The sequence below is a fragment of the Rhinatrema bivittatum genome, chromosome 2 (genome assembly GCF_901001135.1).
Source record: "Rhinatrema bivittatum chromosome 2, aRhiBiv1.1, whole genome shotgun sequence".
Classification (NCBI taxonomy): Eukaryota; Metazoa; Chordata; class Amphibia; order Gymnophiona; family Rhinatrematidae; genus Rhinatrema; species Rhinatrema bivittatum.
In genome coordinates, this window is record NC_042616.1 from 777,355,058 (window position 1) to 777,375,253 (window position 20,196).

The following is a 20,196-nucleotide window of genomic DNA, read 5'->3' on the forward strand; positions in this document are numbered from 1 at the left end:
CCTATTGCAGCTGTGTTTTCTTTAGAACAAACAAGATGTTTGCAGTGTGTTATGGTTAAATTAAAATCTGAAAAAAATAAAGTTCCCAAGTATGTACTATGTATGTATGTATGTATGTATGTATGTATTTATTTATTTATTTATTTATTTAAAGGCTTTTATATACCGATGTTCATGTAATCGTATATTTAATAACCTTGGTGGCAAGATGGATCGAAAAAGAAGAAAAATCAAGAACAGAGCCAAGAACGTTAAGGGGAAGCCACTCAATTTTATGCCAATTTATCCGGTAACCTGAAAAGGAAGAATAAGAGGAAATTACTGAAAATAAAGCCAGAAGGGAAGATAAAGGATTAGTAAGGTACAGTAGTATATCGTCAGTGTAGGCATTTCATTTGTAATCATGAGCTCTCAGTGAAATTCCCTCAATAGAAGAATTTTGACGGATAACCAATAACAAAGGTTCCAAAGCCAGGTTAAAAAGGAGGGGGTACAATGGATAACCTTGCCTTGTCCCTCTTTGAAGAACAAAGCAGGGGAAATCCTATTGTTTAGGAAAAAGAAGGCCAATGGGTTATGGTATAACAGCTGTATCCAAGAAATAAAAGAGGGTCCAAATCCAAACCAATGTAAATAAGGCCATTCGATCCTATCGAAGGCTTTTTCTGCATCCAGGGAAATAGCAATAACCTGAGAAAGAGCCAATTTTGCTAACTCCTGAAGGTGAAAAAACATTCAAGTATTATTAGAACTAAGGTAGCCCTTAATAAAGCCAGATTGATCTGGCTGTATTGAGAGTCTGTATTGTATTGTAGTCTGTATTGAGAAGGGAAATGGGACGATAATTTGCAATTTGTTGAGAATCTCTTCTTAGCTTTGGAAGTACAAGCCTCTGAGAAAAAGGAAGAAAATATCATGGAGTGGGGAAGTATAGAAAACAAAACAAGGAGCTTCAGTAAAAGCATAGCCCTAAATGCCCTGTAAAAATCCACTGTGTAGCCATCTGGGCCGAGAGCTTTCCCCAAATGAAGAGCATCCATGGCAGCAGACAGCTCGGCAGCTTCAAATGGATGGTTGAGAGCAGCAGACTGCTCCGTTGTCAAAGTGGGATGAATAAGCTGAGACAAAAAGTCAGTGATATTAGATGGTGGTGACTTGGCCTCCGATTGATATAATGCAGCACATTAGTCACTGAAGGCACCCAAAATAGCATCATCAGATCGAAGAATATCGCCCTGTGAAGATTTGATCTCATGGACCTTTTTCTTAGCCAGTAAATGTCCACAATGATTATTTCCCACATAGTATTGGGCCTTTTGCTGAAAAATAGAATGGCCAGTATGAAGACTCAAGAAGTTGTTGTATTCGTATCTGACTTTAATCAAGGGGAGAAGAGTTACTGACTATGGAGAGGAGATGTGGAAGGCCTCCAAAATAGCAATGTCTGCATGAAGTTGTTGCAGATGTGACCATTGCTGCCTCTGGAATCTGATAGTAAAGCTAATGATCTATCCACAGATAGTGGCTTTGAACGTGGCCCATACAGTAGGGAAGGGTACCTCAGAAGATTCATTAAACTAAAAAAACTCTGAAATCTTGATCTTTATGATATCTTGAAAGTAGGCGTCCTCTAGAAGTGCCGAGTTAAATCTCCATATTCTATCTTCAGAGGATGGCTAGTTAAGAGCAGAGTAAAAGAAACCACAGCATGATCAGAGACCACGATTGGATGTATGGTGGCTGCAGTAACATTCAAAAGGAGAGAGGAGGTGATCAAAAAATAGTCAAGACGAGCTTAATTAGAACGAGGTGAAGAGAAAAAAGTAAAATCTTTAGCAGTGGGGTGAAGAATACAACAGAGATCCATTAGATTGCCAACCTTTGAAAGACTAAAGAGGTTAGGTCTTTTCAGCTTGGAGAAGAGATGGCTGAGGGGAGATATGATAGACAGGGCCGGCGGAAGCACTAGGCGAACTAGGCGGTCGCCTAGGGCGCCAGCTTCCCGGGGGCGGCACTGCCCCGGTAAAATTAAGAGAGCCGCGCTCAGCCGCTGCCCTGGTAAAATGAAAAGAGCTGCATTAATCCGCCGCCCCCCCGATAAAAATAAAAGAGCCGCTGCCGGCAGCCCGCCCCAAAAGACCCATTTGACCTCCCCCAGCGGTTCGCGTGCTCCTGGTCTCTCCCGCTGCTCTTTCTTCCCTGCTGCCGTTGCTGCCGGGCTATCAGCACGTTCAAGCCCAGCGGGAACAGCAGCAGTGCAAAAAAAAAAAAAGCTGTGGCATCCACGGCTGCCCTTTTCTTCCTCCCGCCCCCCCCCTGACCCGGAACAGGAAGTGATGAGCAGGAAGGAGAAAGAGCGGTGCCGCATGAAAAAAATAGCGGCGACAGCAGCATCGGCCCCCGAGCAATTGAAGCAGCCGGTAATCGGGGAAAGGAGTCAGCAGCACGAGCCTCCCGCGGCCGATGGGATTCTTCCTTCTTGGCCTGCGGGGGCTGGAGGAGGAGGCTGTTGCAGCTACCATTTGTGCTGGGGGGGGGGAGGAAGTGAGTGAGAGAAAGAGAGAGAAGCAGCCAGCCTGCCTGTGTGTGATTGAGAGCCTGTGTGTAAGTGAGAGAATGTGTGTGTGATTGAGAGCCTGTGTGTAAGTGAGAGAATGTATTTGATCGAGAGCATGTGTGTGTGATTGAGAGAAACTGGTCAGAGAGCTGATGTATGTGTATATGTGAGAGACAATGAAAGTGACTGCTCAAGGAGATGACTGATGTGTAAGAGTGTGAGACAGTCAGGGATGTGACTGATGTGTGTGTGTGTGTGTGTGTGTGTGAAAGAGAGAAAAAGCATGGAAGTGAGAACTCTGGGTATGTGAGAAAGCATGGGAGTAAGAAGCCTGGTGTTGTGGGGGTGTATGTGAAAGAAAGCATTGGAGTGAGAAGCCTGACTATGTGAGAGAGAGCATGGGAGTGGGAAGCCGGTGTGTGTGTGCATGTATGAGAGAAAGACTGGTTGGTAAGGTGACGGTGTGACTGGTGTGTATGTGAATGTGAGAGAGAGAGAATGTGATTCAGGGAATGAGAAGCCTGTGCACCTGGAGAGCGAGCATGGAAATGAGAGAGAGACTGGTATATGTGTGTGTGTGTGTGTGTGTAACAGAGAGAAAGTGATTATGGGAATGAGAAGTCTGTGCATGTGAAGAGAGTGAGCATGGGAGTGAGAACCTGGGTGTGTGTGAGACACAGCATGGGAGGGAGAAGCCTGTATATGTAAGACAGAACAGGTGACTGGTGTGTGTTTGTGTGTATGTGAGAGAGAGAAAGAAAGTGATTATGGGAATGAGAAGCCTGTGCATGTGAAGAGTGAGCATGGGAGTGAGAAAGCTGGGAGTGTGTGAGATACAGCATGGGAGTGAGAAGCCTGTATATCTGAAAGAGAACATGGGAGTGGGAAGCCTGTGTGTGTGTATGCATGAGAGAGATCAGGTGACTGGTGTGTGTGTTTGTGTTTGTGTATGTGTGTGAGAGAAAGAAAGTGATTATGGGAATGAGAAGCCTGTGCATGTGGAGAGAACAAGCATGGGAGTGAGAGACTGGTGAGTGTGTGTGAGAAAGAGAAAGTGATTATGAGAGTGAAAAGTCCATATATGTAAGTGGAACACGGGAGTGGGAAGCCTGTGTGTGTATGGCATGAGAGAAACTGTTCAGGAAGGTGACTGGTGTGTTTGTCAAAGACTGTTTGGGAGATGATTGGTGTGTGAGAGACAGAAACTGGTCATGGGGGCATGACTGATATGGTGTGTGTGTGAGAGACATGGGCCTTAAGGAAGAGGACCATGAGTATAGAGCTTAGCCACTACTGCTGCTTCTGGTGTGTACTACAGCCTGCATGGAAGAGGAGTAAGAGAGCTGCTGGAGGGGGTAAGTAAAGATGGCTTTTTAAGTTTATTTTTCTTGATTGACTGCCATTTTAATTATTTAATATTATGTGATGTGTCTGCTTTTTTGTTTGAGCAACAAGTATAGCTTTGGTTTATGTTTATTTTATTTATTTTTATTTATTTATTTATAAAAGAGTTTCTATACCGTCGATAAGACAAATCATCTCAATGGTTTACATGGCATAAAAATGTCAAATAAGTGTTCTGTTATAAATACAGACTTCGTTATTTTCATTAATGCACAATGTAAGTTAATTGTGTGTGGAGGCGGGGGGGGGGGGGGGGGGCGGCATAGCTGACGTTTCGCCTAGGGCGCCTAATACCCTTGCACCGGCCCTGATGATAGAGGTGTTTAAAATCATGAGAGTCTAGAACAGATAAATGTGAATTGGTATTTACTCTTTCAGATAATAGAAAGACTAGGGGGCACTCCATGAAGTCAGCATGTGGCACATTTAAAACTAATCAGAGAAATTTTTTTTTCACTCAACGACAATTAAACTCTGGAATTTGTTACCAGAGGATGTGGTGAGTGCAGTTAGTGTAGCTGTGTTTAAAAAAAGATTGGATAAGCTCATGGAGGAGAAGTCCATTACTTGCTATTAATTAAACTGAGTTAGAAAATAGCCACTGCTATTACTAGCAACAGTAACATGGAATAGACTTAGTTTTTGGGTACATGCCAGGTTCTTATGGCCTGGGTTGGCCACTGTTGGAAACAGATGCTGGGCTTGATGGACCCTTGGTCTCACCCAGTATGGCATGTTCTTATGTTCCAGGATGAGCTTTGGTGTATGATAATTTAGCCATGATTACTTATCCAATAATGGGGCCAGAGGTAGATTACAATCGCCCCCCACAATAATTTTGGATGAGTCTGCCACTAGCATCTGAGATATAATATCCTGGAAAAAATGTGGGTCGTCAACATTTGGAGCATATATGCTCAAGAGGAAAAATAAATCAGGACCAATATGTAGTTTCACAGCTGTCCAATATTCTTTTCACAGTCAGTAGTATGCTCAAAGAATTGGCCTCCTAGATGTTTAAGGAACAGTAAGGCTACTCCTCCTCTTCTTCTTGGAAGCAGGGCTAAAAAAAACATCACCCGATCCAAGCTTCCTTACGTTTGAGGGATTCGTGCACTGACAGGTGAGTTTCTTGGAGTCGGGTTGCAAGGAATGCAAATAAGATAATATGTTTTTACGTTTGATGGGGTGAGAAAGCCCATTGAAGTTCAGAGAGATGATTTTTAAATCAGCAGACATGTCTAAGATATTAATAAAGAAAAAATAACATCCAAAATTGACACGCAGCTCCCAGCAAAGATAAAAAAATAAAACTTAAAAATTCTGAGTCAGTGTAATCAGATTCCTGCAGCAAAAGGGGGAAGTTGAATAAAAACATCAGAATGAAGTAAAGAGGGGTGGCTAGAAATAGCCAGCCAGAAAAAAGGCCAGTAAAATGGCAACAAAGAAGAAACAATGAGCCTCATGGTAGTGCAATAGGCTGCGAGATCCAGCTATGATGGATTAGGAAAATAATCTCCCATAAAACCAGTTACTTATGATACGAAAGAGGGGTATGAAACCATTATAGTCCTCCTGGGATTTTAAGAATTCCCATATTAATCATTTACAGGCTCGGTAATCATCTTTTGATTCTCTTCCAGGAAGCACAAAAATTTATCCAGGTTCTTCGGATTTCAATGATTTTGGTTTGGTTATGACAAGTACCCGCATCTGATCGGGAAACGGAACCAAAATGGGGCACCAAGCTTCTGTAAGCTTAGGCGAAACGCTAAGAAAGCTTACGCCGGGCAGCTGTGGATTTAGCCACACCAGGAACAAAAACAACTTTGTGGCCTTTTGAAGTTCCAACTGTGGAGCATTTTTTAGGATGATAAATTCTTTGATTTTGAAAACATCGAACTCTTCGGCTCTTTCGTTGAGGTTATCAACACTGGGGACATAAAATATAAGTTAAGTGCTTTGAATGAAACTCCCTTTTTCGATCCACCATTTTTTGGATCTGTTATTTTTTGCATATTGGATATTTTTTTAATGAGGGGTTGTGATGTGGTGTGTGAAGAATGAATGGTATTGGCGAGTATGTTATGCATGGAGATTGTAATGGGAATTATATTACATTATCAATGAACATTGATTTTTGTATATTATAAAAAGTGTTTGTATTGCAGAAGCAACAATTAAAGGATTAGTATATTTTCATTGATAGTGGTATACTGTTTGGTATTTGTTATTAGGATTCTCTACATAGAACAGTAGGGATGGTCTAGGGGTTGTTTTGATAGTGATATCTTTTATTATCCTTGCCAGGAAACAGCACTCTAACCTGGATTCCCTTCCTGGGTATCCCTAAGATGGACCAGACTACATAATTGAACTCTTTTGACTTATATACCCCTTCTCATATCCTCCCCTTAGCTCAACCTTCTTGGACTGAGAACCTGCATTTGCCAGAGATACCTACCTGGAGAAGAAATCAGCATTTATGTTTTGCTTTTTTGCCCTGTGTCACATCTAGAAGGTAAAGGTTTGAAGGGCTAGGAACCACTGCATTACCTTGCCATTTCTCTTTTTGTTCCATGGCAATCCAGGCTAGAGGTTGGTGGTCAGTCACCAGGGTGAGCTTGCATCTCAGCAGATAGTAGTAGAATATCTCCAAAGCCTACTTTGTGGCCACTGCCTTTTTCTCAATCAGAGTAGTGTTTCTTCCTGGGTAGTAACTTCCTGCTGCTGAAAGTAACCAGATGTTCTTAGCCTTCCTTTTCTTGGGGCCAAGACTGCTCCTAAGCTCACCTCTGAGACATTTGTCTGAGCAACAAAGAGAAACAGTTTCTCCTCTTGATCAGGAGAGATTCCATGGCCCTTCTCCTGTTTTCAGGAGTTAAGGATGCAAAAAAATTCTTCACCGGCTTTGTAAACTGTTTACATGATGAGATGCCCTCTGGGATTTTCTTCAGATATATAGACTGCCTTTGCTGAAATAGGGCAGAAGTACGCAGCTTTAAGATAAAGTCTCACCATGTACCCAGCTACATCCAGTGTTGTTCTTAGAGCTTTATTTACAAGCAATGTTGGTAGCATACGCTACCAGTGGTTCTGTCAGAGCAACACTGAACATAGCCGGAGTGTGGTGAGACTCTAACCGGCTCCTGGCTTGGCCTTGGGATTTGGGGATTCTGGCTGGTCAGTGAAGGTGGGGTGGAAGACAAAAGGGGGACCTGAACATAAGAACATAAGATATGCCATACTGGGTCAGACCAAGGGTCTGACCCAGTTTCCAACAGTGGCCAATCCAAGTCACAAGTACCTGGCAAGTACCCAACCATTAGATAGATCACAAGCTACTATTGCTTATTAATTACCATCACAGCAGTTTATGGATTTATCCTCTAGGAACTTATCCAAACCTTTTTTAAACCCAGTTACTCTAACTGCTGTAACCACATCCTCTGGCAATGAATTCCAGAGCTTAACTATGCGCTGAGTGAAAAAGAATTTTCTTTGATTTGTTTTAAATAGCACAAGACTTTTCTTCATACATTGTGGCTATGACCTGCAACTTTTTAAAATCTACTTTGGGGGTTTGAGGTGAGGAGGAATTGGGTGCTATGCCCCAATATCTTTTCGAAAATAGTTTGGGAGGGTGGGGGGCTGGGAATTTGGGACTTCTGGCTTTTTTTTTTTTATTACCTGGTTAAATTCTGAATATTATCAGATAGATTTAAAGTTTTCCAAATAGCTCTCAGGCATAACCCAACTTCCATAAGACCATAAGGCCATAAGAAAAGGCCATACTGGGGTCAGACCAAGGGTCCATCAAGCCCAGCATCCTGTTTCCAACAGTGGGCCAATCCAGGCCATAAGAACCTGGCAAGTACCCAAAAACTAAGTCTATTCCATGTTACCATTGCTGAATATCTGAGTTATTTGAATAACTTTGCCCTTTTCATGAAGCCCCCCGAATCCCCCAATATATCCAGCTAAATTTTATCTGGTAATAACTTACCCAGGTAGAATTTAGCTGGTTAGAGCAGTGGAAATTTAAACCTCAGGGTTTGTATAACAATTAACTCAAAGGTTACCCTGTCAAACCCCTTTGAATATGAATTTCAATATTACTATCCAGCCGATTGAGTTGGAGCATTAGCATGTATTGGCTGCAAATTTTGACCAGATCCCATTTTAAATGTTCCAACCTGACTCTTTAGATCTCTCAATAAAAAAGCATGCTGTAACAATGGATGAATAAAGTGGGCTATAAATTGTTTTATATAAATAACACAAATAGGAACAAATGCATAAACAATCCTTGGAGTAAAAACTAACCTATAAACAGCAAGGTCCAGAATTAGCTGGTTGTTTTCTTCATCATCTATCAAAGTGAAATCCAGTCTAGTAAAAAATATAGAGAAAAATAAGCATGGTAAAATAAAGTATACAGTAGAATCTCCAAATCAGAGCATGTTTGTTGGTCCAAGCAATATTGTTATATGGCGTTTTTCCCTAGGGAGGAAACTTGTGGGTAAACAGTGTCTTATGTGCAGAAATGGCCATTTACAAAACTGACTGCCCAACATGTGAGTAAACATACGCACTTGTCACATTCATGTTTAAGTTTACCCAGATTGACTAGAAGCATTTCTGGAGAGAAGGGCTGGGAAGGGGTTTGGTCTTAAAAGTTTTCTTTTGGATTTTAAAAAGTAATGTGCACAAATGTTCAAAGAAACATTCTGCACATATTTAGTAGCAGGTTGTAATTATGTGGGTAGATTGGTGAGATAATTTTAAAAGTGAACTTATGCACGTAAGTCCACTTTGAAAACTGATGTAACTTATGTACATGTTTGCCAGGCTCCCTTAATGGAGGCTGCTTGAAAATAACCCCCATAAAGCATTTCTTTATTCTATAGATATAATTTGTTGGTCACACTTCTCCGTCTTTCTCAAGGGGCAAAAGAGAGGCAGTCCAGGCCACTCTCGAATATCTTCACTTCTTGAAGGCTATAATTCCAGTTCCTCTCTCGGACCAGGATTGCAGTCAATATTCATTTTGTAGTTCCAAAAAAAAGCATGGACCTAATCTGGATCTGATGTAGAGTTTGCATTCTCAAGTGTGGAGCATGGACACAGCTGTTCATGCCTTTCAGGTCAAGAATGAGTCTGTGGGATCCATCAACCATGACCCTGGTCTGAGAGACGAACCAGCACTATACCCTTCAAAAAACTGAAGACATTCGAGAGTGGCCCAGACTGCCTCTATCTTGGTGACTAAGGAACACAGAGATACAATGAATGCAAGAAAACTGGAGTGGCACGTTCTAGGTAATACCAAGATGGATGATATCCACTGATCTAATATTATATGGGTCCACTCCTGGTAAAATTGTTGTAATAGACCTCCTACTGGAAGATCAAAGAGTGGACCTGCCATGCCTCATTGTGAAGCACAACTGACTCTTGTGAAGCTACAGGTCAGGCCTGGGCTTTTTGGGACCCCTGAAAGGACTGTGTCCTGCCCTTACACAAAAAGAAGCAACATAAGACTGTTTACTAGATCTGTAAACATCTGGAGTCATGAAATATCCATGTCCCCTACCAGGCCAAGAAACAAGTCAAGCTTTGTTTTCAGGAAGCCTGTGATGCTTTGGATCCCTCATATTCTTCACAAGTTGTTTCCAGGTCTTTTCCAAAGAGGCAACCTTCCTTTAAAAAGGTAACTTACTCAAACTAGAACTTTGGACTAGGAGTCCACCATCTACCTTCTTTCAACTTGAAATTTGTTGGCATTTCCCCTTTTGCTGGAATGTGTTTCTTTTTTTTTTAACAGGTGCCAAGAGCAACAAAACCTCCCCTCCCCTATCTAGGCTCTACCAAGTCCCTACAGGGACTAGAAATCTTGCAAAGGGGTTCACCTCTCTGGAAAAAAACAGGTGCATAGCTTAAGCAGAAAAACAATTGCTTCCTAAAATCCCTCCAGGTGGGATTTAGGCAGTGACTAAAATCAGACAGAAAATCCAGCTGTCCTACCATGTACTGAAGGCAGAGAATACTGGGATTCTCTGTGCTGCACCTCCTCTAAGTAAAGGCAATGATGTCACAAAGAAAGCTGGGTGCTCTGCTTTCATCTGCTAGTAGAGGGTCATAACCCATTTGTCTGGGAGGAAATGGAAGGGGTAATTTTAAAATTCCTCAGTGAGGTGTAAAGGCCACAGGTGAAGATGTGCTTTACCTTTGAAAATTGTACACAAGTGAAATTTCAGTGGAAAACCATACACATATTTTAAAAAAGCCAATCGATGTGCTTTGTTTTCTTCCCTGATCTAGATACACCTCCGGGAATGCATCCTTATTAATTATGGAACCCTAAATGTACTTTTATCCAAAGTGAGGGAGGGTTATCCCAGGACAAGCAGGATAATAGTCCTTACATATGGGCGACATCGTTGATGGAGCCCTGGTATGGAAAAACTTCTGTCAAAGTTTCTAGAAACTTTTGACTGGCACACTGAGGCCACTGAGCATGCCCAGCATGCCATGATCCCTGCAGCCACAGGGGTCTCCCTTCAGTCTCTTTCTTTTTCCGTGTTGCTGTAAGCCTTGCGTGTTAGGAGCTCTGTGAGTTTTTTCTCACAAATTTTCCTACAGAAAATATTACTTTTCTGTCAGAAAATCACCTACTCAGGTCTCCCTTCAACATACCGTTCGGTGAGTACTTTTTTGAATCAATTTTCGGTTGATTCCGGCTACCTCGTTCCGGTACCCGCAGCCACTGACCATTACCCGGCCTTTTTTCACCATGGCCACGGGATTCAAAAAATGTTCAAGTTGTCCCCGAGCAATGTCAATAACAGACCCACATAACATTTGCGTTCTCTGCCTGGGATCAGGCCATGATGCCCGTGCATGTTCCACCTGTGCCCAGATGACACTGAAGGGCAGGCGTGCCCGTCTTGATAAAATGGAGGAACCTTTTAAAAAGATCACTCCATCGTCATCTTCGACATCGTCACCGAAGAAACCTTCATCCTCTCTTGAAAAGCATCGAGGAAAGAAAAAGGTCGATGAGCATCCGTCACCGACCCCCATCCGGATCTTCAATAGCGTCTTCCTCAATATCCAGCAAAGACCATCGAGAGAAACGACGCCATCAATCACACGTTCTGACTCTGTTCCATCGGAAGAATCAGTTTCCGCATCGGCATCGAAGGACGTCGAGCCGATAACGAAGCGGTCTGGATATTAGAGCTGCCATGCCCCTCTGTACCTGAGACAACCGAGGCGCTCTCCACCGGGATCGGTATTAGAGACTATGCCACCATGCTCTGATGTGGAAGTGCCACTAGCGCCAGTCTTAACCTTCTCCTGCGACAGTGACCAGCCCCAGTCTCCTGGGAAGAAGTGACTTCCATGGTTCAACAGGCAATCATCAAGGCTTTTAAAAATTCCAGCCTCCATTGATACCGGCAACTAGTACAACCACCGACACTGGCACCGAAACCATCAATTTTCTATCTCTTCTCAACAGACTCGATGCCTTAATTGGTGCCTTTTCAGCACCGGCACCGATTCCATTGAAGGATCTCCCGATGCCCGCCATCGACACCATCGATGCCAAAACATCCACCAATGACTTAAGAACATAAGAATATGCCATACTGGGTCCTGACCAAGGGTCCATCAAGCCCAGCATCCCGCCTCCAACAGTGGCCAATCCAGGCCACAAGAACCTGGCAAGCACCCCAAAACTAAGTCCATTCCATGTTACCGTTGCTAATGGCAGTGGCTATTCTCTAGGTGAACTTAATAGCAGTAATGGACTTCTCCTCCAAGAACTTATCCAACCCTTTTTAAACACAGCTATACTAACTGCATTAAACCACATCCTCTGGCAAACAAATTCCAGAGTTTAATTGTGCGTTGAGTAAAAAAGAACTTTCTCCGATTAGTTTTAAATGTGCCCCATGCTAACTTCATGGAGTGCCCCCTAGTAAATAACCTATTCACATCTACCCGTTCTAGACCTCTCATGATTTTAAACACCTCTATCATATCTCCCCTCAGCCGTCTCTTCTCCAAGCTGAAAAGTCCTAACCTCTTTAGTCTTTCCTCATAGGGGAGCTATTCCATTCCCCTTATCATTTTGGTAGCCCTTCTCTGTACCTTCTCCTTTGCAATTATATCTTTTTTGAGATGCGGCGACCAGAATTGTACACAGTATTCAAGTTCCATTCCAGGCTCATCGGAGGATGAGGAAGGGTACTTGGATCCCTTACCAGGGCCATCAGGCCTTCAAAAATCCTGAAAACCATCGGTGCCTTCGATGCCACTCCCAGGTCCATCGATACATTCACAGCCGGGTCCATCAGGCGGTACCAGCCACTGATTACCATCAATGCCATCGAGGCCTTTCGATTCTCCATCAATGCCTTTTCTGCCTCCATCGATGCCAAAGCAGATTCCAAAACATACATCAAAGTCTGCTTCTAAAACAAAGCATCCTCTTACAGAAGACACCTTGGATCCCTCTGGTCCCGTTTCCAACCTCACTATAGTCCTTGGGAGGATGAGGACACTGATACTGATACTAAAGACCTAGTATCTGAACCTTCTCCACCAGAAGAAAGGAGGACGTCCCCTCCTGAGGACCTGTCTTGCAAACTTTATAAAGGAAATGGCAGATACCATGCCTTTTGAGTTACTCACTGAAGAAGATACAAGACACAAGACACTTGAAGTCCTACAGTTTGTAGATGCACCAAAGCAAGTAATGGCGATACCCATTCATGAAGTGCTTCTGGAACTTCAACATCACCTATGGGAGCATCCTTGTTCTGTACCAGCTGTCAACAGAAGAACAGATGTGACATACCTGGTCCAACATATCCCAGGTTTTCCAGAAGCCACAATTGCCACACCAATCAGTGGTTGTTGAATCGGCTCAGAAAAAGGCAAGGAAGCAGAAACCACATTCCTCTGCTCCTCCTGGAAAGGAACAGAAATTCTTGGATGGATTGGGAAGAAAAGTATTTCAAGGATCCATGCTTGTGTCTAGGATTGCGGCATATCAGCTTTATATGACACAATATCAAAGAAACTTGTGGAAGCAAGTCCAAGACATTGCTGATAGTCTTCCTCAGCAACAACAGCTGACACTTAATACTCTTCTTGTCAAGGGCCTGGAGTCTGGAAAACATGAAGTACAGGCTGCTTATGACTTGTTTGAAACATCTGCCCGCCTGTCAGCTGCGGGAATCAGTGCACAGAGGTGGGCTTGGCTTAAGGCCTCGGATCTCAGGTTGGAAGTCCAAGAGAGACTGGCAGATCTCCCATGTACTGGAGACAATCTCTTTGGAGAAAAGATTCAGGACACTGCCTCCCAACTAAAAGACTTTACTGAATCGGCCTGCATGTTATTACATGCATAAGATTAGCACTGAAAAACGTGTAATATGCACAAAAAGGAAAGGAATACGATGAGTGAGGTTATCAAATTTGCGGATGATACAAAATTATTCAGAGTAGTTAAATCACAAGCAGACTGTGATACATTACAGGAGGACCTTGCAAGACTTGAAGATTGAGCATCCAAATGGCAGATGAAATTTAATGTGGACAAGTGCAAGGTGTTGCATATAGGGAAAAATAACCATTTCCTTAGTTACACGATGTTAGGTTCCATATTAGGAGCTACCACCCAGGAAAAAGATCTAGGCATCATAGTGGATAATATTTTAAAATCGTCGGCTCAGTGTGCTGCAGCAGTCAAAAAAAACAAATAGAATGTTAGGAATTATTAAGAAGGGAATGGTTAATAGAACGGAAAATGTCATAATGCCTCTATATCTCTCCATGGTGAGACCACACCTTGAATACTGTGTACAATTCTGGTCGCCGCATCTCAAAAAAGACATAGTTGCGATGGAGAAGGTACAAAGAAGTGCAACCAAAATGATAAAGGGGATGGAACAGCTCCCCTATGAGGAAAGGCTGAAGAGGTTAGGGCTGTTCAGCTTGGAGAAGAGACGGCTGAGGGGGGATATGATAGAGGTCTTTAAGATCATGAGAGGTCTTGAACGAGTAGATGTGACTCAGTTATTTTCACTTTCGAATAATAGAAGGACTAGGGGGCATTCCATGAAGTTAGCAAGTAGCACATTTAAGACTAATCGGAGAAAATTCTTTTTCACTCAATGCACAATAAAGCTCTGGAATTTGTTGCCAGAAGATGTGGTTAGTGCAGTTAGTGTAGCTGGGTTCAAAAAAGGTTTGGATAAGTTCTTGGAGGAGAAGTCCATTAATGGCTATTAATCAATTTTTACTTAGGGAATAGCCACTGCTATTAATTGCAACAGTAGCATGGGATCTTCTTAGTGTTTGGATAATTGCCAGGTTCTTGTGACCTGGTTTTGGCCTCTGTTGGAAACAGGATGCTGGGCTTGATGGACCCTTGGTATGACCCAGCATGGCAATTTCTTATGTTCTTATGTTCTTATGACACTCCGCCAGCTCTCCAGATTGCCCTCGGACCAACTGTCCTCAGTGCAGAAACCCACAAGAAGAGACACCAGAAGGGCCTTCTATCAGCCTCTTAGGTACTATCCACCTACTTCTTCGTCCACCACAAAGAGGATGTCCACGTCAACCAAAACAGACAAAAACCCAGCCACTTCCACAAACTGGACCAGCATCTGGATTTTGAAGAGAAGCAAGAGAACAGAAGCCTCTCCATCAATCCCAAACCCTATTTACCTGTAGGAGGTCGACTCCATTATTTCAAAAACCAATGGAGTCTCATCACCAGAGATCAATGGGTATTAGCCATACTGAATCGTGGATACCGTCTCAAATTCACCAAGATACCCCCGCTTCTCCACCCATTCCTCTATGGACATTCGCTATCGTCACATCCCTACTTCAACTAGAACTCTCCACCCTGCTGACTGCCAGGGCTGTTGAACCTGTCCCCTGGTCTCAACAAGGCAAAGGGTTCTATTCCTGCTATTTCCTAATTCCAAAGAAATCAGGCGGTCTCCGCCCCATCCTAGACCTCTGCAATCTCAACAAATTTCTTCAAAAAGAAAAGTTCCAGATGGTATCCTTGGGAACCATCCTTCTTTTGCTCCATCGAGGAGATTGTCTCTGTTCTCTGGATCTTCAAGACGCCTACACGCACATACCCATTTCCACACAACATCGCAAGTAGCTACGATTTGTAGTGGGAAGACATCATTACCAATATCGTGTCCTACCATTCGGACTAGCCTCTATACCTCGATTTTTCATGAAATGTCTTGCAGTGACTGCGGCGCATCTCAGAAAAAACAGCATTCAAGTTTTTCCCTACCTAGATGATTGCCTAATCAGGAGTCCATCCAGACAGGGAGTTCTATCTGCATTAGAAAGCACAATAAGATTATTAAACTCCCTGGGATTTTTAATCAACTATCAAAAATCTGACATCGACCCGTCTTAGCTCCTCACATTCATCGGAGTGGACCTTGATACCACAGTGGCACCTGTAAAACTCTCTCGCTCTGGTGAGAGTGAGGCCTTGGGAAGAAAGTGGGCAAAATTATGGATTGGTAAAGGTGAAAATCTGTTACCACCTTAGGCAAGAATTTGGGGTGAGTGTGGAGGACCACTCAGTCATGTAGGAATCTTGTATAGGGTGAGTAAGTGACAAGAGCTTGTAACTCACTGACCCGCCTAGCAGATGTAATGGCTACTACTACTCACCCCTTAAATCTCTGCTCCATTGGTTCTTTTTTGTAATGCCTTTGTACTGTTTTTATTTTGTTCATTTTGTTTTATTCTTTTTGGTTAGTAATATTATATTATATTGTTTATAATGTTATATTGTTATATTGCTATATTGTTTTACTGTATCTCATCTGAGTTCTTTGTAAACCGGCATGATGTGCTTCACGAATGTCGGTAAATAAAAGTTAATAAATAAATAAATAAAATAAAACTCAGTAAGGGCTATGTAAACATCAGTAGCACACTACCATTCAGTGCCTATTGCTGTGTCTGTAAAGCTGCAATTTGGAGTTCTCTTCACACCTTTTCAGCACATTACTGTTGGACAAAGAAGGACGACAAGATTCAGCCTATGGTCAATCTGTTTTAAAGAACTTGTTCTCAGTTTAATCTCCAACTCCTTCCACATCTAACCTGCTGTGATTTCAGGCTGCCTCATTTTTTCCTACATCGCACCAGTTGTTGTGCCTGTTGCATAAGTTGTGTGCTGTTGGTCCAAAGCAAATATGACTCAGCCTGTAACTTGCTAATCATCCATATGTGAGGACTATTATCCTGCTTGTCCTGGGATAAAGCAAAATTGCTTACCGGTAATAGGTGTTATCCCAGGACAGCAGGATATAGTCCTCACGAAACCCACCCACCACCCCGCGGAGTTGGGACCGATACGTTTTATTATTTTATTTTTTTCGCTCGCACTTATTGCTACAAATGAGACTGAAGGGAGACCCCTGTGACTGCAGGGATCATGGCATGCTGGGCATGCTCAGTGGCCTCAGTGTGCCAGTCGAAACTTTGACAGAAGTTTTCCCATTCCAGGGCTCTATCAATGATGTCACCCATATGTGAGGACTATATCCTGCTGTCCTGGGATAATACCTATTACAGGTAAACAATTTTGCTTAATTTTCAGACAGGTTATTTACATGGATAAATGGCTTTAAAAATTGCCTTCAATAAATAGCAGGCTAATTATCTTTCAAAACAGAACTTTGCTATCAAGATTCATAATATGGTTCTTGTCACATACTTAGGCTCATTTACATTCAGGACTCGTCCTTCAGCAGTGATTAAAGTCCTAGGTGGCTTCTGCTTCTCTTTGAGATCCCTAAAAATATACAATTAATAAAAGACTATGGGCATAAAATGAACCAATTTTCTTTGTATAATAAAATCAACTATGAGAAGCAAGTTAAGTTCAGTCGAGCTGTTTAAATGTTCAAAATATCAAACACAAAATGGTCCCTGGGAAGTAACAAGTCCAAGCAACACAAAACCACACTCCAGCTTTACTGAAACGTTATATTAGAAAACAGCTTTAAAAAATGAAAAACAAAAAACGTACTACACATACTCAGGGATATCATAAAAGGTTTGTTATAAACCACCACTACACCTCTTAAAACATAAATCATTGGTCCTAGAGTCTTTATATATGTTCAATGTGTTGCAGTGCTCAGTTACATACATTTAGAAGGGTTTAATGGAAAATATACTTTCCCCACAGGACATTTAAGGAGTGAGGTGGGAGTGATGGGCATATTCTAGAGCCCACCGAAATAAATTTTGCTAAGGTTCTATAGAAGAAAGGGAAATCAATGGTTTTTTCCACTATAATGAGGGGAAGATATGATAGAGGTCTATAAAATAATAAGTGGAATGGAATGAGTAAAAGCAAGTTTTCTTACCGTAAATGGAGTTTTCCGTAGATAGCAGGATAAATTAGCCTTGCTCTTTGGCTGATGTCGTCTGGGTGGCGCTAGGTGGAACTTTCTCTTAGAATACAGAGCTTTGCTCTATGTGTAGACGAGGTCGTTTCCTGCACAATCACCTCTTCTCAGCTGATAAAGCTACAATAGTGCAGCAATGTAAAGGGAGGATCTCCAGGGAGGAGGGTAGGATCACATGGCTAATTCATCCTGCCTCCTACAGAAAACATTGTTTATGGTAAGCAAACTTGCTTTTTCCTGTCAATAAGTAGGTTGAATTAGCCATGCTCTCTGGGACTCCCCAGCTAAGGGTTGCATTGAGTTTATACACAGTCCCCTTATTGTTGAGGATGATGGGATCCTTATAGGATGTTAGTTCATATTTGTACTGTGAAGAATCTGCCCTTTTTGTGGACAGCTTTGACCTCCTGTGGTATGATGTAACACTGACGAGCCCATCAAGCTGTCTGATGCCGACTGCTGGTCGAGATAGTAATGAAATGTGAAAGTAATGATAGATGACTATGTTGTTGCCTTACAAATGTCCAACAAGGGTACATTATATAAATGTGCAAGAGAAGCTGCAGAGGCTCTATCTTGATATGCTTTAACAGAGCCAATTAGCTTAGAGGAAAGGTATGCATAACAGAACTGAATGCATTGAGTTATTCAATTCGCTAAGGTCCTTTTTGCCACTGGAGTACCTGGCACATTTGGGATTCACGTTTGGTTGTCTGAGTTCTCTTTATGTAGTAAGCTAATGATGTTTTAATATTTTGGGGCCAGGTACTTGTAACCTGGATTGGCCACTGTTGGAAACAGGATGCTGGGCTTAATGGACCCTTGGTCTGACCCAGTATGGAAATTTTTTATGTTCTTAGGTTCTTTTGCAGTCCAAGGTGTGTAGCAACCTTTTTCTGTCATTGTTGTGCGGCTTTGGAAAGAATGTAGGCAGCGTGATTAATACAGATGGAAAGTGGATACTATAGATGCATCTGCATCTTTGTCATGTATGACTAATCCTCATACTTTGTTAAGTATGAGGATTAGTGAACAGCGCGTGAAGCTCACTTACCTATCTTGCTGAAGTTACTATGACTAGAAACACTACTTTCCAAGTTAACTACTTCATAGGGACCAATTCCATGGGTTTGAAAGGTTGGAGCATGAGCTTCTCCAGGACAACATTCAAAACCCAAGGAACCACAGGCTTGGAGGCTGGAAGTAAAAAATGAATAATTCCTTTCATGAATCTAGATACCAGTGAATAGGTAGAAATGGAGAGTCCATCCTACGGGATGTGAAATGCTGCTATTGCACTTAAGTGAACTCTAATAGAGGAGGTGGCTAGTCCTGCTGTGAATAATGTATGTAAATACCACAACAGCAGTTTAGGCCCATAGGAGAATGGATCAATGTCATTTATTTGACACCAATGAAGGTATCTGTGCCACTTACAACCATAATTCTTTCTTGTCGATGGTTTTCTAGCCGATACAAGAAAATCCTGAATTCCCCTTGGAAGCTGGAGGTGGTCTAGTACCCTCCTTTCAATCTCCACGCCATCAGTTGAAGGGATGCATGCATTGGGTGTAGCAGAGTACCCCCTTCTTGTGTCAGTAGGTCTGCATTGCTCCCTAAGGAGATCAATGGAGCAATGGAAAGTTGGACAAGATAAATATACCACGTGTTGCGAACAGATCCATACATGGCATGTCCCATGTGGTAAAGAGATAATCAAAAACACTCTGATGCAGGGACCACTCATGGGGGTGAAAGATCCTACTGAGCCTGTTGGCTTCCGTGTTCGGAATCCCCGATAGATAGGTTGCTTACAAGGTCATCAATTGTGCTTCTACCCATTCCAGAATCTGTACCGCTTCCTTGCACCTTCTTTTTTTTATGTAGGACACTGCCAACTGGTTGTTTGTGTGTATCATTACACACTTTCCCTGAAACTGAAGTGTAAATGTGCGAACTGCATTTTTTATCGCTCTCAACTCTAGAACGTTTATTTGAAAGTTGCCCACTGTCGGAGACCATAACCCCTGTCTCTTTAGACACACAAATGGGCTCCTCAACCTTTTATTGATGCATCCATTGTCAGGATTAGTTGATCCATTGGGGGGGCTATAATAGTAGGCTATGTCTAGTTTCATTGCATGAAAACACTATTCTTTTGGAAATTGGTTGGCTGTATTGGGATCATTGGGATTTCAGACCCCACTACAGACATCGCAAATGAAGACACATTTGAGGGATGATGTAAATTGCTGCTGCCATGTGTCCCAGTAAAGACAGAATTGTTCGTGCGGAGCAGTGAAACTGCTGTAGTAGTTGTAGAGCTATGGAACGAAGAACATTGGCTCTCTCTCATCTGGAAGAACTGCCTTGCACTATGCAGTGTTTATTTTTGGTCCTTTGAACTGTAATATCTATGTTGGACTTTTCATACTTTACAATGAAGCCTAGATTTTCTAAGCAGACAATTGTTTCAGTTACGTGTGTTTGAAGAGTTGCAGACTGTAGTGACACAATCAGTCAATCATCCAGGTAGGGAAATAGTCTTATTTCCTTCCTTCTCAGATGGGCCAAATGTTAGGCACCCTGGCCACATGAGGCCACAACCGGTCCCCCTCACCTTGGCAGGCAGGAGGCCTGCTCCTGCTCCCCCCTTCACTGCTCCCTGCCTTCAAAGCCAGTTGCCGCAGTTGCGGCCTGCTCTTGCAGCATTACCCGATGCTGAGGCTCTCCATGGGCCCTCTA

The 20,196-nt window shown here is 42.6% G+C and overlaps 1 protein-coding gene across 1 annotated transcript in view; it reads right to left on the reverse strand.

Annotated features, from left to right (window-relative positions):
- The window catches only part of LRRC6 (leucine rich repeat containing 6), a 328,530-nt gene that overhangs the window by 65,880 nt on the left and 242,454 nt on the right, over window positions 1-20,196 (reverse strand). The window contains exons 7-8 of the mRNA XM_029592046.1: window positions 16,752-16,829; window positions 8,288-8,353 (exon numbers count right to left, since the gene is read on the reverse strand). Coding sequence (XP_029447906.1) covers window positions 8,288-8,353; window positions 16,752-16,829 — 144 coding nt within the window. The remainder of the gene's footprint in view (window positions 1-8,287; window positions 8,354-16,751; window positions 16,830-20,196) is intronic.